This window comes from Hippoglossus stenolepis, chromosome 16 (assembly GCF_022539355.2).
Source record: "Hippoglossus stenolepis isolate QCI-W04-F060 chromosome 16, HSTE1.2, whole genome shotgun sequence".
Taxonomy (NCBI): domain Eukaryota; kingdom Metazoa; phylum Chordata; class Actinopteri; order Pleuronectiformes; family Pleuronectidae; genus Hippoglossus; species Hippoglossus stenolepis.
Window position 1 is genome coordinate 19043192 of NC_061498.1, and position 27917 is coordinate 19071108.

The following is a 27917-nucleotide window of genomic DNA, read 5'->3' on the forward strand; positions in this document are numbered from 1 at the left end:
TGTGTGAAGTTATTGAAGTGTGCTACTCGTCAGTGGTGATGGAACTTCACAAAGAATCACAAACATTATTTGATAACAACTAGAAGTAGGGCTACGTTGTAGCACTAACGGGCGAGCACAGGCAATTTGAAGCCTGTTGCGGTTGGTGGAGAAAGCGATCATTGAACAAGTGCACGTCTCCACGTTGCATGCGTTTTGATCACTGCGGCAAGGACAAACGCTTCACTTCCTGCGTCCGTCCACGTGATGTTGATCCTTGCCTGCTAATTGCTCATTACGGTCCACGCTATCAAATAGCACATCACACTGTGAAAATTGTATGTAAATCGAATGATAGTTGTAAAACAAAGCTTACTTCCTGTTGCCAGTAGGTGGCGCCATCACTATTATTACATACATACTAATATATCTGTTGAAGAAGGGCTCTGATGTAGCATGAGCAATTTTGTGTCAATTGGACAATGTTACAACAACTTAATTATCACACTGATCAGTAGGTGGCGCTAATGACCCTGCACTAATATTAATATATGGAGCTGTGCAGGTCTGGATTGTGATTATAGGTCAGCATTTGGGGTCCGGTAGGATAATGCAGAGTGGATTGACAAAGTACTTCCTGTTTCATGGTGAATCAGTAGGTGGCGCTATGACACTGAGGAAATATTGACACATAGAGCTGTTCAGGCTTGATCTCTGATCATGAGACCGAAGTTTGGCAGTGATAGGACAATGCACACTGTAGTTATTACAACATCGTCTCCTTTGGCGAAGGATGATCCTCCGCCGCACCTCAATGTTTACACGGTTTGAGGAAATGTCACAATTCTGACCATGATCCATTGACTTCTCTCAGCTCATTTGAGCTGTATATTGTAAAGCAGCCAGGAGCAGTGCATCAAAGTGTGAAACATGTCACTTCCTGTTGCCAGCAGGTGGCGCTGTGATTTTAAGTCATGATTTATGTGTAGATGTCATCAGGCCGGGACTCTTGTCTTACATGTCTAGTTTTGACTCGATTGGACCAAATATATCTGAGATACAGAACCTCGTGTTTTAATGGCGTGTAATCAAACTTTGAGGCAACGCCACGGTCACACCATGTGACGAAAAATCAATCTTTGAGTTAGTTTTTATCTCCATCTTGTTTAGATGACACTCATCTCAATTTGAAGTTGATCTGATGAAAGCCCTGGGACAAGTACTTCAAAGTAAAAATGTGGAAAATGTGGAAAATGGCCACTAAAGTCAAAATGGCGGGCTTCCTGTTTGGTCTAGCATATCTATCCAAGAGACTTATTTGTTTGTTATGAAAAGACACATGTCCCCATCGATTTTTGTACATGTCGGCCAATCGTGGTGCCGGGGCTGCCCTTTAGGGGGCGCTAGTCAGTTATTTTGCCACGCCCATTCCTTAAGGTGGCGCAAGGTTTTGGTCATCGATTAAAAAGAGCAGATAAAACACAAATTAATATCTTGACAGTCCAGTTCGGTCTCCTTATTCAAGATTCAAGATTCAAGATTCAAGAGTTTATTGTCATATGCACAACGATAACATTAAGCAGTCGCTTGCAATGAAATGCTTGGGTCACAGGCTCTCTTATAACAATTCTCAATCAAAATTTAAAATTTAAAATAAAATATACATATCTAAAATATATATATACACCTAAAGAAAAAAGAAAAACAATAGTGCAAGTGTGTGCAATAGTGCAAATATGCAATAGTGCAAATATGCTAAGGTGCAGAGTTATGACAGATTGGAGGAGTTTAAAAGTCTTATGGCCTGGGGGATGAAACTGTCTCTGAGCCTGGTGGTGCGGGCCCGGATGCTGCGGTACCGTCGGCCAGACGGCAGCAGGCAGAACAGTTTATGGCTGGGGTGATAGGGATCTTTAATGATCCGGTTGGCCTTCTTCCTACACCGCTGGGTGTAGAGGTCCTCCATGGATGGTAACTCCGTCCTGGTGATGTGCTGGGCAGACTTCACCACCCTCTGTAGAGCCTTACGGTTCAGGCGGTGCAGCTGCCGTACCAGGCGGTGATGCAGCCAGTCAGGATGCTCTCTATGGTGCACCTGTAGAAATTGCAGAGAATCCTGGCATCCATGTTGAGCCTCCGCAGCCTGCGGAGGAAGAAGAGCCGCTGTCTGGCCGTCTTCCTGATGGAGTCTGTGTGGTTGGTCCAGGTCAGGTCATCACTGATGTGGACCCCGAGGAACCTGAAGCTGCTGACTCGCAGACTATTCCAGTCTTTAGAACGGGCAAGTTCTACCTTCCTTCTCTCCATGAGCAGGTTTTGTCCAGCACTGGCACCTCCTCTTCGTCCCTCATCCTCTTCTTGGGGAATGAACACTGGTTGAGTTGGAGGGGGCAGCTTCTGACTTTTTGTTGCCTCTCACAAGGTCCGTCCTTTTCTGAGGCTCATGTTTGTCGTCTTTGTCGAGGGGTTCCCATCCCTGTGGGATTGTGTCTCTTTCTCATCCTCATCCTGATTGGGCCCGTTTGCCCACTTGTGCCTTTTCGAATGGCCGCCAGTCGTTCACTCCTTCTGACCTTTGCTTGGGAGTCTTCTGGTCTGTGATGTGGATAAGAAAATAATTTAATTCTTGATCTTAAAGCAGTGATTTGACATTTCTAAAAATGCACATTCTAAACTGCACTTGGCTGCAGATCCATAGTTAATGAGAGTTTTATCATTCTTCCCATTAAACTCTGAGCAAAAACAAGAATATTTACCAAAATGTTGAACTGTTCTTCTACAATATAAAATGATCAAGACAGGAAGATATTTCAAAGACTCACATGGTGCCACGCTTTGCATTCATTTTTGAATGCTTCTCATCTGTCATCCCAGCAGGGCTGCGCTCCTTGGCTGGGCTGGCAGTGCGGCTGGAGGTGTCCTCTTTCAGGGACATTTGAAGGACCACCTGGTCTCCATGTCCTCCATCGTCAGAGCTTTGGATCCTGACAGATGTCCATCAGATCCTTACATGACTTCACACTGGAAGACAAATGAAACTGCTGAGCCAAACACCTTAATCACCTTATATCTCAGATATTTTTTACCCATGTCTATCAGCACAGACTTACACAGACCATCTAAGCACAAACTTACTAGAGGCTGTTTCTGAATGAACCCTGAAGGTGGCTCATCGTGATGAATGGATGCTGGAGAATTCTGCTGGGGGTAATTCTTCTTAACTGACTCATCATCAGCATCTGAGTCATTAGGTCCAAAAAGCACTGCAGGTCACAGTGTTCAGCTTGGACGTCTTCTACCCAGAGCGGATGAGTCCCTTTAACAAGATGAGGAAAACCAACATTGTTACATGTCCTCGTGTTTGGATTATGAAAACGTTGTGCTGTTATAAATTCATCCAGGCTGTTGATCACAAACGAGAATTGAAACTATTGACTGAAATGAAGAATTGTTTCATTGAGATAGTTTGCAGTGGATGGCACAGGGGAAAGAAACACAGACTGAAGGAAAGACACCATAATTAGTGAGCTAGTGGAGCCAGCTAAGTGGTTGTAAACTACTTTCTTACCATAAATCTGCCTTCCATCCAGCGTCTTGGCCAGAACGCATGAGGTAGGAAGTTTCCTTCATGCTCTGGATCTCTAATTGCAAACGCAAATTGCCTCATCTGTGGAGAAAACACAACATTGTGAGAGTTAGTTAACTTCAAGTTTACATTGTTGATCATGTACATCAGGTGCACTTCTATTACTGAGACATATGGATGAAGTGTCTCTGATTTGTCTCATTAGTAAAATAGTAGAAATCAGTGAACTTCTACTGGAAACCCTCTCACTATAATAATCAAGTGTGTGGATTTAAAAATACACAAACATCACGGCAGAACTGTACGTGTTTGTTGTGATTTAAGTGCAGATACTGACCAATTCATTCTCATTAGAGGCTGGGAACAGTGGTCTGCCCGTAGACAGCTCAGCAGCAATACAGCCGAGAGACCATACATCGATGGCCCCGCTGAAAGGCTCTTTATACAGAACCTCAGGAGATCTTAGGATAAGAAACACAAACATATTACTGAGGTTTTAAAATGTACTAAACTCCTTGTTACTGTCAATATGTTACTGTCCGTTTCTGAGACATAAACCTGACATGCCAGCGTACAGGACTTGTCTAATTAAGTACAGCAAACACAGCTGTCCCAGGTATACAGATGTGCTGTCAGTTACCTACCTGTACCACAAAGGCTGGAGGAGATCACCGATCTGTTCCTCAGGATCATCGAAGGCTAAACCAAAGTCAATGACTTTAACTTTGAGTGGCTTCCTGACATGATCCACCAACATGATGTTATCTGGCTTCAAATCTGCATGAATGATCCCTGCGCTGTTCAGAAATTCCAAGGATGTAGCCAGCTGAAATCATGAAAAACATAATAATAATCATGAGCTACAGAGTTATTTCCTCAACAACAACCATAACAGACACATTTTAGCAACCAAGTTCACCCTTCACCCTACAAAGCAGTTAGTGTAAGAGCTTGAGTTTAAAAACAAACCTGCTGTAGAATGGGGCGGATCTGCTTCAGCTGAAGGTGTTGACCGGGCTGATCTGCTTGAATTTCTGCAGATCCATATCCAGGTGCTCAAACACAAGACAGTAATGTCCCTTGTAGGTGAATGACTCGTTGAATCTGACGATGTTGAACCTGTCTGAGTGGAGCGCCTTCATGGTTTGAAGGGTGACCTCCTCTTCCTTGGCACAGTCAATGTTTTCCATGCTTTTGATCATTTTTAAAGCCACCGTTTCATCGGTGGTCACATTCCTGCATTGGATGACCACTCCATAGACGCCATTGCCCAGGATTGTCTGTGCCTGGTACTGTGTAGTGGGGAGGGGATCAGGTCTCCTACACTGATTTCTAACTCACTGTTTTGAGACATGGTGACAGAATAGTTCTCCTGTTGATTTTTGTTCATGTGACTGAAGTGATGAAGCTGTGTGTGCCTATATACCTTTCACACGGCCTATATACCTCTCACACGGCTTTGATGTCTAATTAGAATAAAACCACACAATCAACTTCATGCCTTTGTAGTGATTTATTTTCTTTTATGTGAATTTTCTTTCTTCTTTTCGTCACAATTCTTTTATTTTAATCTTTGTCAACCATCGTGATTTAAACAGTAGATGGCGCTAATGCACCTTGATGTCGGTTGCCACCTCCAAATAGACCACAAGGGTGGGCGAAGTGAAACACTGCTCAGCGAAATGACACATAAACACCGGCTGAAATACTAAAACTGCCTTAATGGTAGTTCTCACTCCTGTATGTTTTTTACTGGAACATATTTTTTAAGCTAATACACCCACACACATACAATCTTATCTCAGAAAATGTCTGTTAATCAATATGTGATTTTGTGTGTGTACAAATTTGTAGGTCTTTTCCAGTATAAACATTGACCTTGTCAGGACCAGTAGACCTGACGGGAACAAAGCTCAGTCCTGATGAGGCCAAACTTCATTTCTGTGTTCCTGGTTAAGGTTAAAGATCAGATGTGGATTGTTGTCAGGTTAAGGTAGAAGGATTACGTTAGGCTGTCCATTATGAATGGAAGTCAAGGTAAAGTCTGAAGCATAGCTCTGTGTGTGTGTGTGTGTGTGTGTGCATGTCTATCTAGTTATAATGGCCCATCTTGGTTCAATTCATCATTGTGGGGCGGTTTTGCCTGGTCCTCACAGTCAATGGGTTGTTTGAGGGTTAAGACTTGATTTTAGAGTTAGAGGTAGATTTGGGCTATAAGTAGATTCAGGTTAGGTATTTAGTTGCAATGGTAAAGGTTAGAGAATGAATCATGTCAATGCGTGTCCTCAGAAGTCTAGAGACGAGCACGTACTCAAGAAATGTTCTCCGCAATAAAAAAAAGGGATCAGTTTGCCTACTGTCTTTATTTGACCTTGATTTAATGTTGGGTTCATTATGAGTAGCTGTTAGCTTGAAGAGTTTAAGAATCACGCATTTGTTCATGCTGTTGATTTCTTGCCATGTCTATTTTATAATTGAAAGCTGGAACCTGAAAGTGCACATGAAAATTAAACAGAAAAACAAGGCCCATTTAATAGATGAGCTTAAGGCTTAGGTTGTAACTGCTTAAAAACTAAGCACATTCAATATAAAAAAATAATCTCATTTCCCACACATCAGACAAATTACCCCATAGCCAAATTCTTTTGAGATCAGTAAGAGGCAAAAACCCAGATCCACACAAATGTAACGGGTTCTTTGAGACATGCCTGACCCACACTATTTCATGGCTATCAGTTGAGGTTTTGCATAATCCCTACAAACTGACTTAAGTAACCTACTTAAGTTAAAATGAGTCTTGTTTACATTTTTGCAATCACATTGCATTTTATCATTGATTTCTGGCACAATGAAGACTTCAATCACTGACCAGCTCTGTAGTTGAGTCAATTATACTTTAAAACACATTTTCCATATTTTTCCAAAAAAAACAACATCAATATTTCGTTTTGAGTATTTTATTGCAACAATGTTGAAAACACATTTGCCAAGAGATATTAAATTGTCTGCAGGTCAAACTCCGGTCGCCATAATACCACAGAATCTGAAAAAGAGGCAGCTTTGTTTTAATATCCAGAACAATAAAGTCTATTTGATATCATCACGACTCAGATATTGTACTCTAGCAGGCTTGTACTTACCTTTAGAGTAAAACATCAGGCTGTCTGAGGGCCAGAGGACATTACATCTGCTTTCTGTGGAAAGAAACAAGTCTTTTAAAATAAAACCAGGTATCAAGTAACAAAACATTTGTTTTAGACCACAACCTCAGAGAAATATGGAACGGTAAGGTATAATCAAGAGATATCATTTGGCAGAATCTTGTCATTGTAATGTACTGAGAGGTGTAGGACTCAAATGCTCGACTCGGAGACAGAGATGATCAAGAATAACTTTTACTGTATGGTTACGGTACACGGAGTGGCAGTCCAGTAACAAACACAATATTCCAATAAGTGTCGCGCAGCAGCAGAAGTTGAAGGAGATCCAGTCCAGGTTCGATACACAGGTGAGGCAGTCCAATAACAAACACACAATTTCGAAGAGGGTCAGGCGGTAGCAGGGTTCGATGAAGATCCAGTCCAGGTTCGGTACACGGGTAGACAAAAGTTGAACAGGCAGAGGTACCGACACGGAGGAAGCAAAAGCGGAGTCGATTACACAGACCGGGGTCGGAATCACTAGAGACTTAATTAACATGGAAATCGCTGGGACGCTTGAGACACGGGGAAACAAAGACGAACTGGCCACGCGACACAGGAACACACAGACTAAATACACTAGGTGATGAGGAACAGGTGCAAACAATCGGGGAGGAGCAGACAATCAACAAGGTGGAGCACACACAAGGCAGGGAGTGAGGAGTCTGAAACGAGAGGAGAGATGAGTAACCAATCACCACCCAGAACAGAAGAATAAACGATAAACATCAGGCCAACTTAACTAGTACGCAGGGCTGGATGTAACAGTACCCCCCCCCCTTAGGGACGGCACCGGACGTCCCAGGCTGGTCAGGATGAAGGCGGTTAAAGTCTTGAATGAGGGTCGGATCAACAATGTTCTTTGTTGACACCCACGCCCTCTCCTCAGGACCGTACTCCTCCCAGTCTACTGGCATTGCCGGCCGCGACATCAGGTGGCGAACTGCCAAGAGGCGTTTGACCGTATACACCGGACCTCCATGGATGATCCTGGGAGGAGGAGGGGCTTGGTGGGAGGGACCAATGGACTCTCCAATGCAGGCTTGATCCGGGACACGTGGAAGGTGGGATGCACCCTCATAGACCTGGGAAGCTTGAGTCGTACTGCAGCGGGGTTGATGATCCTGGAGATGGGGAACGGACCAATAAACCGGGGGCCAACTCTATGGACTCCACACGTAGGGGAATGTCACGGGTGGATAGCCAAACTCTATTGCCAGGTTGGTACGTGGGTGCAGAAGTCCGTCGTCGGTCCGCCATCCTTCTTGCACGGACTGAGCTTCTTAGGAGGACCTCACGGACCCCACTCCAGACCCGACGGCACTGATGGATGAACCTCTGGGCAGAGGGACGTTGACTTCCTTCTCTAGGTTCGGGAACAGTGGTGGTTGGTAGCCATAGGCACACTGAAATGGGGAAAGGCCGGTAGATGAACTGGGTAACGGATTGTGTGATTTCACCCAGATGAGATGATTACTCCAGGTAGCCGGGTTTTGGGAGACAAGGCATCGCAGTCCGGTCTCCAGTTCCTGGTTCATCCACTCCGCCTGGCCGTTGGACTGGGGATGGTATCCGGAGGAGAGACTGACTGTGGCGCTGAGGAGGGAACAGAACGCCTTCCAGAACTGGGAAACAAACTGTGGACCCCGGTCTGACACCACATCCTTCGGAAACCCATGGATGCGAAAAACATGCAACAGGACAGCCTCCGCAGTTCCTTTGGCAGAAGGCAGCTTGGGCATGGGAATGAAATGAACCATCTTAGAGAATCGATCAACAACTGTTAAGATAGTGGTGTTACCTTTCGAGGGAGGCAACCCGGTAACAAAGTCCAGAGAGATGTCAGACCAGGGGCGATGGGGCACAGGAAGTGGCTGCAGAAGCCCAGAGGGTGGACGTCGCGAGCTCTTGTTCTGAGCACACACGGCACAGGCAGTCACATATTCCCTGACCTCTCCCTCCATGGATGGCCACCAGAAGCGTTGTCTGACCACAAAGAGAGTCCGCCGTATCCCAGGGTGACAAGAAACCCGGGAGGTATGAGCCCAATGGATGACCTGGGAACGAAGTGGAACAGACACAAACAACCGGTTCGGGGACAGCCCTCCGGCACCTGACTATTAATATTTTCCTGTCTGACCTTTTGTTCAATTCCCCAGGTAACGGCCCCTACCACACAGGATGGAGGCAAGATATTAGAGGGGAACCTCGGGGCAGAACCAGGGTCAAACAAACGAGACAGTGCATCTGCCTTAGCATTCTTGGAACCAGGGCGATATGACAAGGAGAAATTAAATCGATTAAAAAACAAAGCCCACCTGGCCTGTCTGGAATTGAGTCGTTTGGCGGACCAGATGTACTCAAGGTTCTTGTGATCAGTCCAAACCAAGAACGGCTGCTCTGCTCCCTCCAACCAATGACGCCATTCCTCCAGAGCCACTTTAATAGCCAGCAACTCCCTATTCCCCACATCATAATTTCGTTCAGCGGGAGAGAGTTTCCGAGAGAGAAAGGCGCAGGGATGGAGTTTCTTGTCCACTTGTGATCTCTGAGAGAGGATCGCCCCAACTCCTACGTCAGAGGCATCCACCTCAACCATGAACTGAAGACTAGGGTCCGGGAGTGTGAGGACCGGGGCAGTAGTAAATGTCTCCTTCAATCTTTGAAAAGCTCTCTCAGCCGGTAGTGACCACTGAAACTTCATGTTGGAGGAGGTCAGTTTATGCAATGGGGAAGCAATAGTGCTGAAGTTTCTAATGAAACGTCTGTAAAAATTAGCAAAACCCAGAAAGCGTTGGAGATGTTTGCGAGAAGTAGGAGTAGACCACTTCTCACAGCGCTAACCTTTGCCGGATCCATCTGGATGTTGTCTTGAGAGACGATGAACCCTAGGAAAGCGACGGAGGACACATGAAATTCACACTTCTCTGCCTTTACAAAGAGTTGGTGGGTGAGAAGACACTGGAGAACCTGGTGAACATGCTGGACATGAGTGTCCTCATCTGGGGAGAAGATGAGGATATCATCCAAATAAACAAAGACATATTTATTCAACATGTCGCGGAGTACGTCGTTAACCATCGCCTGAAATACCGCTGGCGCATTAGATAAACCGAATGGCATCACAAGGTACTCATAGTGCCCACTGGGGGTATTAAAGGCCGTCTTCCATTCATCCCCTTCTCTTATCCTCACCAAGTGATAGGCGTTCCTCAGGTCCAGCTTGGTGAAGACCTTAGCGTTCTTTAGTAGCTCAAACGCAGAGGAGATGAGGGGAAGAGGATACCGATTCTTGATGGTTATCTCATTCAATCCCCGATAATCAATACAGGGGCGGAGTGTCTTATCTTTCTTGGCAACAAAGAAGAACCCAGCTCCGGCAGGAGAGGAGGACGGCCGAATAAGTCCCGCCGCCAGGGAAGAGTCAATATACTCGGTCATAGTCTTTACCTCCGGGGAAGACAAAGAATAGAGGCGCCCCCTAGGGGGTGAACTACCTGGTAGCAGGTCAATGGCACAGTCATAAGGTCGATGAGGCGGTAGAGAGGTAGCCCGAGTCTTGTTGAAGACTTCCTTGAGGTCTAGGTACCATGAAGGCACTCTGGAGAGATCTGGGAAATTGGAGTCCAAAGAAGCTGAGCAAGGCGAGGGAACAGCAGAACGAGAAACAGGAAGTTCCAGACAGCTGGGAGATGAAACATCAGAGGAGTGAGATACTTTGGAGATAGAAACGGCACGAATGCAGGTGACAGAACATTTCCTGTCCCAACCTGTTACTTCCCCTGTGACCCAGTTCATGTGGGGGTTATGTTTGGAGAGCCATGGAAAACCCAGAATGAGAGGGTGTGATGGAGAGTTAAAAAGGTGAAAGCTCAGAGATTCAGTATGTTCTTTGGAGATAGTCATTTGAATCGGATCAGTCCGGTGAGTTATTTTACACAGTAAGCGTCCATCTAGAGCGTGAGCCTCTAATGGCTTGGGAAGAGGAATTAATTTTAAATTTAATCTCTTAGCTAACCTCCAGTCCATAAAGCTCTCGTCAGCCCCGGAGTCAACTAAGAAAGGATAAATGACAGTCTGAGATGGTGTGATAAGCACTGCTTGCATAAGAGGTCGAACAGAAGAAACAGTAGTGTGGCTCACCAGTGTATATCTTGCAGTGGCCTGGTCCCTCGCTGGACAACCTGAGAGGTAGTGGCCCATCTGCCCACAATAGATGCATCTTCCCTCACGGACTCGACGTTGACGCTCCTCTGGACTGAGCTTGGTACGACCCAGCTGCATTGGCTCCTCCGTACCCGCAGAGGGCGCTGGTGCGACGGACCCGGGTGTGAACCGAGCCGGAGCTCGCCAGGACGGTTGAGTGGTAGTCGACTGTCCCCTCTGGAAAGGTGCAGAATAGTCAGGCCTGGATTTCTCACGATCCTGAAGACGTTTATCAATCTTGACGACCAGTGCTATGAGAGAGTCCACATCTTCTGGCAATTCGCGATTGATTAACTGATCCTTTATGGGCTCCGCTAACCCATACAGGAACGCGTCAAACAAGGATTCCTCATTCCAGCCACTATCGGTCGCCAATGTGCGAAATTCAATGGCATAATCAGAGACACGCCGATTGCCCTGGCGAAATCCCATCAGTGCTCGTGCTGCCTCTCGACCTGGGTTAGTGGTGTTGAAGATCTTGCTCAGTGTATTCGTAAACAGCTGAACCGAGGAGCAGACGTGCGAGTTTCTTGCCCACTCGGCAGTCGCCCATTTCTCTGCCCTGCCAGAGAGATATGATATCACGTAAGCCACGTTGGAGCGTTCTGTCTGGAAAGATGGTGCATTTAATTCAAAGTGAAGACCACACTGGACCAGAAAGGCCCGACAGTCTCCAGAATCCCCAGAAAATCTCTCGGGACGGGAGAGACGTGGTGGGATAGCAGGCGGAGCAATAGTGGGAAGTGAAACTAGAGCGGGAGCTGTGGCTGAAGCTGGAGCTGGCTCTAGAACAGCACTCGGAGCGGTGAGGGTGTCAAGACGATCCATGAGCTGTTGGAACCGATCAGTCAGAAAACTAACCTGACTGTGAACATTCTCCTGGCGTTCCGACATCCCTTGCATCTCGAGGCGAACCGCGTTAAATTGTTCCTCCGCCTGATGAAGTCGTCTGCCTTGTGCCTGCAGTGCAGCGCGCACGGAATCGGAGTCGGCTGAATCCATCTTTATGGCCAGTTCGTACTGTAATGTACTGAGAGGTGTAGGACTCAAATGCTCGACTCGGAGACAGAGATGATCAAGAATAACTTTTACTGTATGGTTACGGTACACGGAGTGGCAGTCCAGTAACAAACACAATATTCCAATAAGTGTCGCGCAGCAGCAGAAGTCGAAGGAGATCCAGTCCAGGTTCGATACACAGGTGAGGCAGTCCAATAACAAACACACAATTTCGAAGAGGGTCAGGCGGTAGCAGGGTTCGATGAAGATCCAGTCCAGGTTCGGTACACGGGTAGACAAAAGTTGAACAGGCAGAGGTACCGACAGGGAGGAAGCAAAAGCGGAGTCGATTACACAGACCGGGGTCGGAATCACTAGAGACTTAATTAACATGGAAATCGCTGGGACGCTTGAGACACGGGGAAACAAAGACGAACTGGCAACGCGACACAGGAACACACAGACTAAATACACTAGGTGATGAGGAACAGGTGCAAACAATCGGGGAGGAGCAGACAATCAACAAGGTGGAGCACACACACAAGGCAGGGAGTGAGGAGTCTGAAACGAGAGGAGAGATGAGTAACCAATCACCACCCAGAACAGAAGAATAAACGATAAACATCAGGCCAACTTAACTAGTACGCAGGGCTGGATGTAACAGTCATCACAGGTAGTGGTCCATTTAAGCAGATTTTCATGTCAATATTTTCTATCAAACCAACATTGGCACTTTGTCATAGACTTTGAAATACTTACCAAGGTCAGCCCAAGAGATGCAGCCTTTTCCTGGAGAAGAGACAGAAATACCCTTATTACAAGTCAGTGATTGGTCTATTAAGCTTCAAGTTTGCAGGTTACTCAGCAACAATGTTGTCCACATTACAAGTTCAGGTCAGACATTTGTTAAAGACATCACTGAACCAGCAAAAGCCATTTTGCAATTCTCTGAATTCTCACCTCAGTCAACCTCGTCTTGGCCGTTCAGTCGGATCTCAGAGAGCGATCAGAACCTGCAGACGACAGAACAGCATAAGATGAGTATGCACAACATACATGGGGTGAAGCTTTCTACGTTGACCAAATCAGATAGAGCTAATATAACAAGACTCCATGGTTTCAAGTCAGTCGTCATCTAGTCATCACAAGGTCAGACTACAGGGATCATGAGGTTCACTAAAACCAACCAAGTTCCCAACTAATGAACCAGAGCTGCTTGCTCAGACCCAGATGAGGTGGAGTTCAACCAGCAAATGGAGCTGGTGTCAGTTGTAAATGAATTTACTCCAATTCATGCATTTTCCAATTTGACTTTTATTTCCACTCAACATAAGTTTACAATTATGAATAGGTATCCCAATTAAATCCTGCAGTTCTACCCTAACTACATACCTTTTATTTGATATAAAGTGAAAAAAGCCAACTAGCAGTTTCAGTCTTGACAACTACCTGCTGATAGCTAAAGGGCATGTTTGTGTCCAGCTCCACTTGTCATCTGGGACTGAGGTTCTACAGTTTTTATTTTCATACTTACATTGTTTGTGTGACATCTTCTGCACCCAACTGCCCAAGATCCCATTAGATCTGTAAAGTAAAAACAGCTTCAATTATGATGATTGCAGAAACTAGCAATTTTATCTCTTGCAACAAGTATCAGATCAGAAACATGACATATTTCCTCAACTGGATCAGCGACCTGATTCACATTCATCACGCCTGAAGATTAGCAACATTTGATTTGAATGTGAGACGTACCAACAAGGCTGGAAGTTTAGTCGGCGGAGAAGTCACATGTCTGAGGAGAACAGAAGGGACGTTAGTATGCATAATAAGCTGTTTGGGCCAGAGGACAATTACAGGTGACACATCAGCTAGGAGCGAAAGACAAATAGATCTTCATTGTTAAATCTGCTGAACTATGGTATCATCATTGTGTCAAACTTCATTTAAGGATAAAACGTCAGTCTCACTCACCATAGCATTCTGTAGCCAGAGAGGTTTCTGAAATAAACAAGAAATTCAATTAAAACCAAATCCCATTTGAGGAGACATTGGAGGTCATAGAAGCCGACACATCAGATAGGAGCGAAAGACAATAGTTCTTCTTCATTGATTAACTCTGCTGAACTATGGGATCATCATTGTATCAGACCAGTTTCAAAACTAAACCGGTAAAATCTTAAACTCACCAGTAGCTCATACTAGAGCGTTCAGACCAGATGCACAAACACGAGACCATCTGCAAGACAAACACCAGAAGTTGAGAAAACAAAAAAACCTGCAAACATACAAGCTTTTCCTAAACCAGCACTGCATCAGAAAACAGTTCTCTTTCACCCTTTATCAGAGAGATTCCCATTGTTTAACAATAATCATCATTAACAGTTTGTTTTGGGGCAAATATGTCAAGATAAAAGTCTAGTTCGTTACCTTATTGAATGTCGTGAACGAAGAGTGAATTCAGTCAGTGTGATCACACCTGCAGAAACAAGACATATACGTGAGCCATGAAAGAATCTCAGGACGTCAGACACGGCCTCATCAGTGCCTCAGATAATAAAACATGGTGGTTGCTGGTATCATCATCGTTTGATCAAGAGTAGCAAATAAATGTCATCAGCAGCACAGGGATCACGTGCAGACCGATGCTTCTCTGGAGGTGTGGTCAGAGTGGAGCCAAGACTGCACTTTGAGTTTTCAGATGTGGCTCTAAAATCAAATACTTGTAAATTAAGAGATTTGAGAGTTATTAAACTGGTTCAGATTGAATGGATCCTGTTAATAAAAGGATGCAAGTTATAAAATACAATTGTCAGACTTAAGACCAACAACTGAGGCCTCGTCTTTGAGCCTGGTGAAATGTTCAATAGCTAAATAAAGATTTGCAAACACCTCAAGAGAAACAGAAGCCATCGACATTTAGAAAACGTGAGCTTTACCTCATCATCCCCAGCTTCTTCACACCTCTGCATCATACTCCAACCTGCGGATACAAGCGCATGTTGGTATTGTCCACGTGACACCGAGAGCATGGTGCACAGCGGAAACGGAAGTCTAAAGCTGCTCAGAAATCACTTCTGTCCACTACTCTTATAATTGAATTCATCAGCGACTTCCATTTTGGATTAGTAGAGTTTAAAAAGTACAATTACCAGGATGCATTTGATGAGTCCAAACGCCTGGAAACACCCGTTTGAGCCTGAGGAAAGAAGGGCATGTTAGTTGAAGGGTCCGGACGCCATCTTGAGTAACTGGAACTAATCTTTATTCATCACTACTGATTCAAACTCAGTGAGAAGTTTCAGAAACTACTGTCCATCTAACCTAATAGCTTTTACTTACCACGTGCTGTTCACCTTCATTTTGAGTCGATGTCACTGACGAGTCTGCAAAAAGATGGGAAAACAGATTAAGCACGAAACTGATTGAAATAGATGCAGCCATCTTCTGACTGAAAACAGGACAGCGCAAAGACACGTGGTGGAGGAGACACACCTGTTGCACAGAGAGAGAGCCGGAGAATGAGACTGAGCTGCTTTTGCCCTTTGCCCTTTTCTCAAACATAGAAAACAGCCCTTAACTACCCGCCTCACGGATTTACTGAAATGAAATGCGCATATTCGGCAGGAAGGCAACTCGACTGACTGGTTCTGTTTTGAGAGTAGATCTCAAACAGCCTGGTTCCGAAGTAAAAGTCCCATTCTGATTATATAGTGTTGTACGGTGGCCGAGAGAGCTCAACGCACTGCAAATTAACAAAACACATGCAAAAACAACTTCATCAATTTGACGACACGTGGCTGCAAAATAAAGTCCCAAAGCACGCAAATACAGAAAAGCGCCACAAATAACGAAAATGACACCGGAAATGTTTCCTGGGGACCCAAAAAAGTGATGAACCTGCCTGTAGTTCGGTGCTGTGTGAAGTTATTGAAGTGTGCTACTCGTCAGTGGTGATGGAACTTCACAAAGAATCACAAACATTATTTGATAACAACTAGAAGTAGGGCTACGTTGTAGCACTAACGGGCCCGAGCACAGGCAGTTTGAAGCCTGTTGCAGTTGGTGGAGAGAGCGATCATTGAACAAGTGCACGTCTCCACGTTGCATGCGTTTTGCGCACTGCGCCAAGGACAAACGCTTCACTTCCTGCGTCCGTCACGTGATGTCGATCCTTGCCTGCTAATTGCTCATTACGGTCCACGCTATCAAATAGCACATCCCACTGTGAAAATTTTATGTAAATCGAATGATAGTTGTAAAACAAAGCTTACTTCCTGTTGCCAGTAGGTGGCGCCATCACTATTATTACATACATACTAATATATCTGTTGAAGTAGGGGCTCTGATGTAGCGTGAGCAATTTTGTGTCAATTGGACAATGTTACAACAACTTAATTATCACACTGATCAGTAGGTGGCGCTATGACCCTGCACTAATATTAATATATGGAGCTGTGCAGGTCTGGATTGTGATTATAGGTCAGCATTTGGGGTCCGGTAGGATAATGCAGAGTGGATTCACAAAGTATTTCCTGTTTCATGGTGAATCAGTAGGTGGCGCTATGACACTGAGGAAATATTGACACATAGAGCTGTTCAGGCTTGATCTCTGATCATGAGACAGAAGTTTGGCAGTGATAGGACAATGCACACTGTAGTTATGACAACATCGTCTCCTTTGGCGAAGGATGATCCTTCGCCGCACCTCAATGTTTACACGGTTTGAGGAAATGTCACAATTCTGACCATGGTCCAATGACTTGACTGAGCTCATTTGAGCTGTATATTGTAAAGCAGCCAGGAGCAGTGCATCAAAGTATGAAACATGTCACTTCCTGTTGCCAGCAGGTGGCGCTGTGATTTTAAGTCATGATTTCTGTGTAGATGTCATCAGGCCGGGACTCTTGTCTTACATGTCTAGTTTGGACTCGATTGGACCAAATATTTCTGAGATACAGAACCTCGTGTTTTGATGGCGTGTAATCAAACTTTGAGGCAACGCCACGGTCACACCGTGTGACGAAAAATCGATCTTTGAGTTAGTTTTTATCTCCATCTTGTTTAGATGACACTCATCTCAATTTGAAGTTGATCTGATGAAAGCCCTGGGACAAGTACTTCAAAGTAAAAATGTGGAAAATGTGGAAAATGGCCACTAAAGTCAAAATGGCGGGCTTCCTGTTTGGTCTAGCATATCTATCCAAGAGACTTATTTGTTTGTTATGAAAAGACACATGTCCCTATCGATTTTTGAACATGTCGGCCAATCGTAGTGCCGGGGCTGCACTTTAGGGGGCGTCAGTTATTTTGCCACGCCTATTCCTTAAAACCATCTGAATGTCTGCAGGGGGGGGGGGGCTGTTGCTACACAAATGTAGTTTGAGGGAGGTTGAACCTCCAATACCGAAGTTATAGTAATTTTGTGTGTCATGGCGAGTTGATGAAATTTGACGCCACGCCACTATTATGGCGTTTGACGAAAACTCACAGTAATGTTATGCCTACATTATCAATGTCTGGAGACCCATTTGACACAGTTTGACATGGCTGCGAGCATGGGTGAGAGGAATACCTCCAAGTGTAAGACGCCCAAAAACAAGACATTTCCTGTTACCAAGGGGCGCTGGGATTTTAAGTCATGATTTCTATGTAGATGTCATCAGGCCGGGACTCTTGTCTTACATGTGTAGTTTGACTCGATTGACCATGTATGTCGAAGATACAGAACCTTGTGTTTTGATGGCGTGTAATCAAACTTAGATGCCACGCCACGGTCACACCATGTGACGAAAAATCGATCTTTGGGGTAGTTTTCATCTCCATCTTGTTGTGATGACACGCATCTCCATATGAAGTTGATCTGATGAAAGCCCTGGGACAAGTACTTCAAAGTAAAAATGTGGAAAATGGCCAATATGGCCACTAAAGTCCAAATGGCGGGCTTCCTGTTGCTTTTTTCCAATTTTCCAATATTCCAAATTTCCAGTACATCATCCTTATGAAAACTAAATACAAAAATACTAAAATGACTGAAAGGACTAAAAGGAGGTGATATGGGAAGTGGTCCACAACAGAAGTTATGTTGTTGAGCTTCTAATTGACTCCTTGTCTTGGGATCGATGACATTTTCTTTTCAGCATGAAAACAAACTCAGAAAGTAAAGACAACAGGAGTCAGATTTTTTGTTAGATTCAAACCAAAAGGACTTCAGAGCTGGCATGTTCATCTCCGGTTACACAACACAACACATCAAACAGGCTTCCTGATGCAACTTCACAGTAACAGTCCAGTTAAGAAGCCGCTCGCAGCTCTGCAGGGCACAGACTGTTGGGCAAACAGACCTTGTGGGTCAACATCTTAGGCTGGGGTTGTCAGTGGATGCACTTGATAAGGAGATGGGATCATGAGGCAGACGTTTTTTTTCAGTGTTTCTTTCCTATACTGTTTTTCAGGTTTGTTATGAATGTTAAAGTTAAAAATTCTGCGGTAAAGGGAGCTCCTCTCCCTCTCCCCCACTGAAAACAGTGAAGCTTCTGAAACACCTCAGTAGTCCGGACCAAACCCGCATAACGCATGACAAGCAGCTAGTCTGACACGCCCACTGACTGGAGCCAAAACCAAGGGTTTCCGACAGTGACTGAAAAGAGGAGCTGCGGCAATGGACAGTATCGAGAAAGTGATGTGTTTTCTGAACATTAGAGCATGAACACCTTTTCAAGTAATAACACAATTTAAATATATCAACCTGAATATGTATCTTTCAATAAAAAATACTCACTTGTACAGTAGATCTACATATCTATTTATGCAGTAACAAGACATTTAATATAAACACACACCTGCATGAACCAGTGCACTGAAGTGTTTTATTAGCTCATTTGGAGAAGAGCGCTGAGGATATTTACGAGACTGTCTCCAGAGTCTGTAAAAACCTTTTGTGTAAAACAAGAACAAAGACAAGTGGAACTAAAAAACAGACAGTGCCAATAAACTCGAGAGGGACACAAATCAGAGCGACACACAGGCTTTCCAGGGCACGTCCCTGAGCTTCAGTTTAAAAGCAGGTGATATACAACTGTCTCCTCTCAAATAAAAGCTACACACCCAGTGGGATGTTTTACAGTCGATAAGAACCAGCAGCAGTCTTGTAAAAGATCCCACTTTTACTGACCAAACGAAGCGGCTGCTCTCTGACTTTGAATCGTCCTTTGGGATTCACCAGCATCGTCTCTTAAAGGTTTCGCTGCTCTGCCACAGCTCAGCCAGTGAAACATTTAACTGCTAATAAAGAGCCGTTTTTCATATTGTTTTCCTTAGTCTTGTTTTTTGGTTGGAGTCAGTAGAACCAGCTTCGGCAACACACACACTCCTGCCTGGTCGGTCTGAGCAGATCATTTGCACATCGTTAACATGAGAGCTTAATATTTAACATGACATTTACAAGACTTTACTTCAGCTCACGCTAGATTTAATGAATTGATTATTTTAACTTTATGCCTAAACTTAACCTTAAAGTTTTGTATGTTTAAAATAACACTATGACAACAATAGTCTGGTTTTCGTCCAAATGTATCACAAATTGTACCCACATTTTCATATAATCTGCAAAATAAAATGAAAATGTATCCACCTTCCCACCCAGAACTGCTAATATTAGGAGTTGGATCTTCGAGATAAGCAGTACGTAGCACCAATTTTCCTGTCATGTGTCATTATGGCACAGTAGTAGTAGAAGGAGTAACAAGATGAAAAAGATGAAAAACCATAAATGAATGAACGTGATGAAAGCTTGGCCCTCATTGTTGATGTTTTCATCTGCCGCCATTTTTCCTGTCTTGTGTATCAGAAGCTTGCATGATCTTTCAGTCATGTGATTTCTGTACATCATCCTGTGTTTATTCAATCTGTTTCCATTGAATATAGTTGGATTTTACTGTTATAAATGTATCAACTTTGACTTATGAAGAACAGTAAGAATAAGTAGAGTAAAGTCACTCACTCATAGATATCAGTTCCCTAAATATGTGATTTTTTTTTCATCAACATCCATGAATTACTCCCTGGGGAATCAGTGAAAATGTTAAAAACATCCAATCTGACAATTAAAGAAAGTGATTTAAATAAAAATTCCTTGATCCAGCCCCAGGTTCAAATCAAAATACAAAGTTACTGTGTTTTTACTTGGCCCATTTCCCTTCCTATTTTGTTTTTTACATAATCCTGCTGACAAACCAACCAACCAACCAACAAAGTCACAAAAGGACAATGTTGAAAACCTAGCCTCCTTGGCAGAGGTAGAAATAACTCTCCAACTACAACTGGCTGGATACAAAATGTCGCTGTTAATGAGAACTATGATGCATCGATTGCCCTCTGCAAAGAAAAGAGAAGAGGTGAATCTAGGGTGAAAGATGAGCAGTTGAGTTCATGAGAATAAGGGGTACTGATCGCTGGGATGTCTCATTGGAAATGAATTGCATGGTTATAAATTCCTCCTTGTTTCTGATGCAAATAGATGACCTGCTTCCCCTGTTTCCCCTTCTTCTGCTTCTCTCTTATATTAGTATTAGTGATGCCCTATTCACTCCAAACAATGCCCAGTGTGGTGTATAAAAGCCCTTGTTTAATACGGTGTTGTCATTAATAGAGGAGGTCATATTGCACGAGGAGCGTGTTTGTACCCACTGAATGAAAATGCAGGTCCACATTGAGATGAAGCATCGCTCTCATCAAGCCCCATTAAGCCCAGGAGCAGCTCAAACTATGCATGTCATATATTCTCGGAGGACTCAGACTGTGCAGAACAAGAGGTTCCCATCATCATACATCATGTATCAAGTAGGAAGGTGCAACTGTGGGAAGGAAAGGTAAAGGTTTACCTGCATGTCATCAAATGTGTGAACCCACAAAAAATAGCAACAGCTTTTTAATGTCTTTTTTTAGGGTCACTCTTACGGCTCTCATCTAATAAGAGGTGTGATTTTTTTGGAGCAGCAGAATCAAACAAATCTGATCAACCCGCTGCACACTACCTGTTCAGCAGACACAGTGCAGCAGCTGGTGCAGGGAACACAAGCAGGAGGATCGAAACCCAGGCGCGTGCAGTGAGGTGAGTTAACAACATTACAGCATTACTGACCTTACAGGTAAACAGTAAGGCAGGTGGGCAGAGGTATAGGAAACAGGTAACAGGTGGCAAGAACTAGAGTCCACAGCATCGCAGACACACAACGATCAGTCAGAAAGATGCAACAGGTTTAATTACTGAGAGAGCTAATGAGGAAACAAGAGTATGGATGAGTGGGAAAGGACACATGACTGAGATTGGAGGAAAGGCCAGAGACACAATGGTCAAAATAGTTAGCAGAATTACAGAAAAACTACTAGAAATGTGGTGGAATGATGCAGTATCAGTTTTTGTCCCTGGATACAGCAGCAGCAACCAAACTCCCTATCCATTGTTAATTTTAGCCACCCCCCAAAAAATACAAATTCAAACCTGAGATAAGTTGATGAGATAATAACAATACACTGATTAAATGTCAGCTCTTAATTAAAGTCTAGGATTCATCAAGCGCTGTAAAAACATCTCCAAATGTCAGTCTAGTAGTTCATCCCTTTATTTGTCTTATTTTGAAAATATGAACCCTATAAATTGGGTCATCTGGATCAATAATCAATGGGTGTGCTCATATATAAATGAATTAACATTTTGCTTGTTTCCTTTTGTCTAAGAAGCGATGGCAACTGAACCAATAATAGCCAATTACAAACTCCTAATTTGCAGCCATGTGTTGTTAGTTGGAAACATGGAGGTTGTCTTTCTCTCCATCGTTAAATAAATCATCTGTCTCTGTTCACGACGTCCAGCGATGCAGTCAAACAGGAGCTTTAACTGCTCAGCTCTTCCCACTCTAGATCTCCGATGTCCATTACGGCTCACAGAGTCCATTCATCACGTCTGTCTGTGGAGAAAACTGTGGCTGGTTGACACACGTGTAAGTGATGGGCAGGGAAAGGGAATCCATAACTGCTGGTCAGCATGGAACACGAGATCTCTATAATGTTCAAGTCACAAGTGAGAAATTGTGTCATGCTTATAAATAACAATTTCATGCACTTAAATTTGTAATTTTCAGTTTGTTCCATAAAATCTGTTTTAGGGGGATCTAAAAATTACACTGTAAAACACTGCCTGACAGCAAAATACGCACATATATGCACATATATACACATATAAATCCATGTCATGTCAATGCATTTGGTCCACCCCCTTTTGGGATTACAACAAACCTAATTTGCAGGATTAAGTTTATTTCAGACCTGCAGGATATGGGTTTAGTGTGGTGGAGTAACTGAATCAAGAAAAAAAGACAGGAAACAGGATGTGTAATACATAGATAAATATATGTCAGTAAATACATTCAAACAGAGCAGATTTTTCCAGTTGTCACCAACATGTTAACATCAGCATACAGATGATTTAGGACCAGTTTACAACCAGGCAACACAGGGATTTGGAAGTTGTGTTTGGATTATTTCGACCTCTCCTTGTTACCACTGCAACTGCCAGCCAATTTAATCCCTGCTGTTTACAATCCATGATTTATATAACCAAGTATCCTCAGGCTGAGGGTAGTACACTGCAGTCATCATGGAGAAACTAGGGTTTGCTCAGCAGCTGCTGCGTTTCAGTCCATCATTTACACGACTGACTCGTGACAAATGTCAATGCCTGATCCCAAACATCAGAAACATGTTGCATCTACCCTGGTGAACACTGGATTATTTCTCAGGGATTATTTCTGCACACGAAATAAAAATTGTGATAAAAACCAAAGTTGCTCTTTTCACTTCAATTCACCGATCGTGGTTTCTTCTCCAGAGTGGATAGTGGCTATGGTCGCTGACCAAGCACTTCAGTCATTGTTGTGTTTACAAGAGTACCGGTTATAATACATCCTCTGAGCAGAGATACTCCCTCAGAGCAGACTGGACATTTCAGTTACTCACAATCTTAAAATCCAGTGTCGTGCAAGGAAGTGATATAAATGGCCAATGACACATGACTAGTTTTGGAGGAAACTCCAGGGCCACAGGTAGCAGCGACATCTGTTACAGTAAATACTTTTAAAGCTGCTCCATTTAATGCTCTAGGTTTTTTAAACTGTGACTCATACTGACTCTGTAGCGCCCCTTCAGTTCCAATCAGCCGTTTAGCCGCTTTCATCTTCGTTTTGTTCTTACTGACCCCAAAGTAACATCAGCATCAAAAATAAAAAAATAAAAGTTTTACAAAAACAGATTCTGTGCTTTTTCCACCAAACTCACACAAGTGCACAAACTCCATTTTAATTTCGGCCAGTGGTTCACTACTGTCTGCACTTAGAACCGCGAAGAACCACACCCAAATATTATGTTTTAAAATTTCAAAAATGGATGAATACAAACCGTATAACATCATCTCAACTGTGACCCCTTAAAATCAGCTGCTACCACACTCAATTTCATTTTTTTCCCTAATCTGGAGCCCTCAGTTCTGATTAAAATTGATGTCCTTGGTATGTCTACGTGAGACTCACATACACAACATTTCTGCAGTTAATTTCCCCAGAGGTCAAAAGTGAATGGCTCCCTGCAGCAGCAGCAGCAGCAGCTGGAAGTCCAGTGACTCTCCAGGGACACTGTGACTGTGGGGAACATTAACTGACCCTTTGACCTCTGGTTGATGAGACTGTCTGTCATGTGTTTCCACACACTTGTGTCCCGTCAGTTAAAAATAAATTTATAACCCGGAGAGAGCACAGCCAACAAACGCCTCTCAGAGCAAAAGTGAAAGCCCTCGTAATTAGATTTGTGCTCTTATAATTTATTTCACACATACATCGTTCAGATAAATGCCTGGAGAACAGCGTGTGAAAGACCACCGCGATTGTGCAGCAGTGAGAAAATAGGCACAACAAACTATCTGTGGCACTTTTCATGTGAACATTATGAATGTGATCATTGTGAAAATGCCTGTATTTAAACGATTGTTGCATCAACCTCCTCTGAATGTGGCCATTTGGAGCAGCTACGAACACTTTTGGTCTCTCGTGTGGTCAGACAACACATCTCACGACCAATCTTAATCTTAAAACTCTGACCTTCACTTTGAAATCCACAGAAGGCTCATGCGCTCTGTTCCGTTTGCAAGTGTATGTGCTGTGTAATGTGTAATGTTACCCAAGACCTATTCAAAACCAAAACATCAGGCTGCAGAGCTTTACATTCACTGTCAGTCGTCATATTAAGCTGAAAGTAAAAATAAATTGACTCTAAACTATTGGAAGTCACATCAGACACATTACAAAGAAGGCCTTAAATCACTGAGAAACAATGTAAAAATCTAAATCTCTTTAGATGATGCTAACAAGCTTTCTCAAACTTTTGTAATTGGACTCTAAAACGCCTGCAACAAGAGAATATATGACACCAGTGTCAGGATCACGGCACTGGCCACCTGTATCACTGAGGATAGATTTTAATAATGTTTTACTTGTTTTAAAGCAACACTATGTAGCTTTTACTGAGCAGCAGCGCCCTCTGTAGCCACACGTGGTGATTGATTCTGTTGGGCTCTGTGTCTGAGCGATGAAGTGGTTTTAATGTAGAGAAAAAAACTAAGTCTACAAATGTGTTGAGTGGAGCTCTGACTTCGTAGTCCCACCCACTGACTTGAAACACAACTGAGCGGTGGATCTTACCCATGATCCCCAGCTTCCTGAACCAGAAGAGCTGCTGCTGTAACAAATACACCAAACTCTGTCCAGAATTCTTCATATTTTACAAGTTTCCAGAATAAAAACGCTGGTTTTAATGACTTCTAAGTCTTTTCAACTCATCTACAGTTCAGCATGCCCTTAAACATGCTGGACCTCATTCTGACAATTGAAGCTGCAACTATCAAGCAGTTTTCCGACATGAACTCAGGAAAAGTTTCCCTTTTCACATATGAAGAACACAGCAGGAGATTCTCCAAGCAGATACATTCACAACAACAGGAAAATCTCCAGAGCGTTCAGTTGAAGGGCAGCACAGCAGGCAGGAGGCAGGACGTAAAGTATTTGCAGAGATCATATGTTTTTTGTTTACAGCACATCAACGCTGTTTAGCTTATACACACTAAGAACAGGCCTTGTGTGGTAAGAATGGAACTCTTATGAATATGGCCAACATTTCTCCACTTCCTTCCGTCGTACAAAATCTGAAGCTAAAATATCTTGGATACCTGCATTTTGCACTTTTGATATTATTTGGAGCCAGAGTCTATGCATAGTTCCCCATTTGGGAACGGAGCTAGGATATCAGGGCCCCACCGATTCACACGTCTGACCAATCACAAATCAGTCTCAGCTGTCAATCGTGACGTCTTAGCTTTTTTTTTATAGCAACAAAAAACGTATTAAAACCAAATTTAGATCATGTGAACATACATCAATGTGATTAGAACTACCTAAAATGACAGAATTCATCTTTGAGAAAAAATCTTGTACTTAGATTTTTTTGTGTGGTCTATGTCCCATCTGCAAACATGGAGGAGGCTGGGTTTATAATTTATAATGCAGCCAGCCACTAGGGGGTGATCAAGATGATTTAGCTTCACTTTTGGGAGCTGTCATGTCGTCCATCCTTGAATACAGTCTGTTGTTAACTCTCACAGTTTGGTTATGTTAAGGCAACAAAAATACTGGGTTAACCATAAGTCCATGAAAGACTTGGAATTAGAATAGAATAGAATAGAATAGCATAATCTTTGTTTTCCAGTCGAGGCAGGAACAGTTTCTTTGGTGTCAACCATAAAAATCCCCAAATTTCAGATTACATCATGTCACACTAAAAACAGAGATTAACAGGAAAAACTTCCAAAGAGAATACAGAAATTGACCAGGTGAGTGTGAAAAAGAAACTGTGCACAGAAACATCATTGCACAGTGATAGCCAAACATCAACCAACAGGAGCGAGGAGATAAACACCTTTTCTATTTTTTTAAGCTGATTTAGACGTAGATGCGAAAACACAAAACTCGTGGTGATGTTCTAAGACTTTTACAAGAGTTTTCTGGCTGACTCAGCAGTATGTAAATTAGGCTCCTGCAACTTCAAAATTAATGTCAACATTTTATGAATCTGGAAGAGGCTGCAGAATGCTTCCTTAAGAAATTATTACATTTTTTAATCTATTTTAACAGATATATCCACTAAAGTGAAACTTACACATTCAATTTTGACTTCATAAACAATAAACTTGGATAGTAATCAGTCAAACACATTTGGGGATGAACTCCTGGTACGATTGGCACATCTATGCTGTTAGCAAACGTCAGACAGATATTGCTGTGGAACTGACATCACTGAATCAGACATAATGATTTTTTCTCTACTTGTGCTACATTTAAGCTTTGTCCTGTAAACTCCATCCACAGCAACATTTTCAAAGGATTTAACGTCTCAAAATGTTTTGATGCTACACATAGCACTGTGACATATGCTGGAGAACACCTGATTTCACTGTTGTTCACATTTTATATTCATTTTCATTTCATATATATAACATATTCGTATAATTTCATTTAATGTCTCCTTTCGTCAAGTCTCTTTATTGTCTTCTTCAAAAAGAAAACAAGGGCTGCTGTGCTTTCAATTTTGGTGGGAAAAACCTGGCTCCACACCTCAAGGAGCAGTCATCACTCCTGTGTCACCTTCCCGTTCCTGTACGTGACTCAGCACTGCTCCTCCCCCAGAGAGTCTGTGTTCTCCCCCAGGTCTATGGAGGCCGATGCAGCTCTCATCTTGCCCCGTCCTGGGCCAGGACCTGGACCTGGTCCCGGACCTGGCCCTGGACCTGGTCCCGGACCTGGACCACCAACGATGATCCCGCCTCTGGCTCCGCTGTGTCCAGGGTAGACATCCACAGTGCTGGAGATGGACTGGAGGGAGCGGTCCCGAAAGTAGTGGAAAGCCTCCTGGTCCAGGTAGTTCTGCTCCTCGCGCAGGCCCTGCTCGAACAGCTTCCTCTTGTGTCTGAACTCAATCACCGTCTTGGTGTAGGAGTTGAGGGTAGTGACGGAGGCAGCCATGCAGCAGGTAAAGGAACCCCAGGCCATGCTGGTGAGAGTGAAGGGAAGGAGAAGAAAGAGTGAGTCTGGGCTTATACTGTAGTTCTTGCGATATTAGCGAGTTCTCGCTGATCTCGTCTTGCACCCCTTGGACGAGAGCATAGAGCTTGGGTGATTGGTGCTCGCGAACATGAATGCGGCTCTGGGCTGGGAGGATAACAGCGGACATTTAGGGTAAAATCATGGTGTAAATGTCGCAGCTTTGAGTCTCATGGACACTTGGATGACACCACAGGAGCAGAATGGAGGCATTTAATGGTTTTTTTCAGTTGTTTTTTTACGTTTGAAGAGGTGATCCCCAGTTAATTCAATGCTATGGATTCAATTGGATTTGGCTGAAAAGCTGTTTACCCCTGAAACTCCAAAAGAGGTTTGTGGACTCAAATACTTCGCCCTTTTTTTTGTGAACTATTCCTTTAATGAGAAAGATTACACTTAGCCTGTTGACTGAAGCCTCAACAGGGAAGCGAGAAATTTCTTAAATTACTTTTAGGTGCTTATACTTATTGTTGTTTGATATGGATAGAGTCCTCACACCAATCAACTCAACCAATGTAGTTGTCCCCTTGAATTGAGAAGGGAAAAATAATGTCTATATAACCAGGAGAAAAAGCTTGCATCACGTCACCGTCCTTTGTGTATTCTAATCTCAATAAACACATTCTGCATGCGAATATGAAGAATCTGTAGACGAGTGTCCAGAATTTGGGGCATGAACCCTCCTGGGTCCTGTTTCTAATTTGACCAATCACGTTTGAGCAGGCTTTGGTTCCCTGCAGGTAAACA

At 43.5% G+C, this 27917-nt stretch overlaps 2 protein-coding genes and 6 non-coding genes across 8 annotated transcripts in view; all 8 read right to left on the minus strand.

Annotated features, from left to right (window-relative positions):
• Window positions 1-8510: 8510 nt before the first annotated feature.
• Window positions 8511-11973, minus strand: LOC124854961. The gene is given in 3 exon segments (XM_047343882.1): window positions 8511-9597; window positions 9600-10450; window positions 10784-11973. Coding segments are annotated over 3 exon segments (2937 nt in total). The 3' UTR covers window positions 8511-8701.
• An 854-nt stretch (window positions 11974-12827) lies between these two features.
• Window positions 12828-12894, minus strand: LOC118124137. The gene has a single exon (XR_004698697.1). It is a non-coding gene; the product is annotated as a small nucleolar RNA SNORD78 (small nucleolar RNA).
• Window positions 12895-13829: 935 nt separating this feature from the next.
• On the minus strand, window positions 13830-13909 carry LOC118124123. Its single transcript, XR_004698683.2, has one exon. It is a non-coding gene; the product is annotated as a small nucleolar RNA snR60/Z15/Z230/Z193/J17 (small nucleolar RNA).
• Window positions 13910-14037: 128 nt separating this feature from the next.
• LOC118124128 lies at window positions 14038-14120 on the minus strand. Its single transcript, XR_004698689.2, has one exon. It is a non-coding gene; the product is annotated as a small nucleolar RNA snR60/Z15/Z230/Z193/J17 (small nucleolar RNA).
• A 158-nt stretch (window positions 14121-14278) lies between these two features.
• LOC118124108 lies at window positions 14279-14357 on the minus strand. Its single transcript, XR_004698669.1, has one exon. It is a non-coding gene; the product is annotated as a small nucleolar RNA SNORD79 (small nucleolar RNA).
• Window positions 14358-14515: 158 nt separating this feature from the next.
• LOC118124104 lies at window positions 14516-14595 on the minus strand. The gene has a single exon (XR_004698666.1). It is a non-coding gene; the product is annotated as a small nucleolar RNA SNORD24 (small nucleolar RNA).
• A 426-nt stretch (window positions 14596-15021) lies between these two features.
• Window positions 15022-15084, minus strand: LOC118124147. Its single transcript, XR_004698707.1, has one exon. It is a non-coding gene; the product is annotated as a small nucleolar RNA SNORD75 (small nucleolar RNA).
• A 9231-nt stretch (window positions 15085-24315) lies between these two features.
• gsg1l (gsg1-like) overlaps window positions 24316-27917 on the minus strand; it is a 29638-nt gene continuing 26036 nt past the window's right edge. Inside the window, exon 5 of the mRNA XM_035179664.2 lies at window positions 24316-27120. Within this exon, the coding sequence (XP_035035555.1) occupies window positions 26736-27120 (385 nt within the window). The 3' untranslated portion in view covers window positions 24316-26735. The remainder of the gene's footprint in view (window positions 27121-27917) is intronic.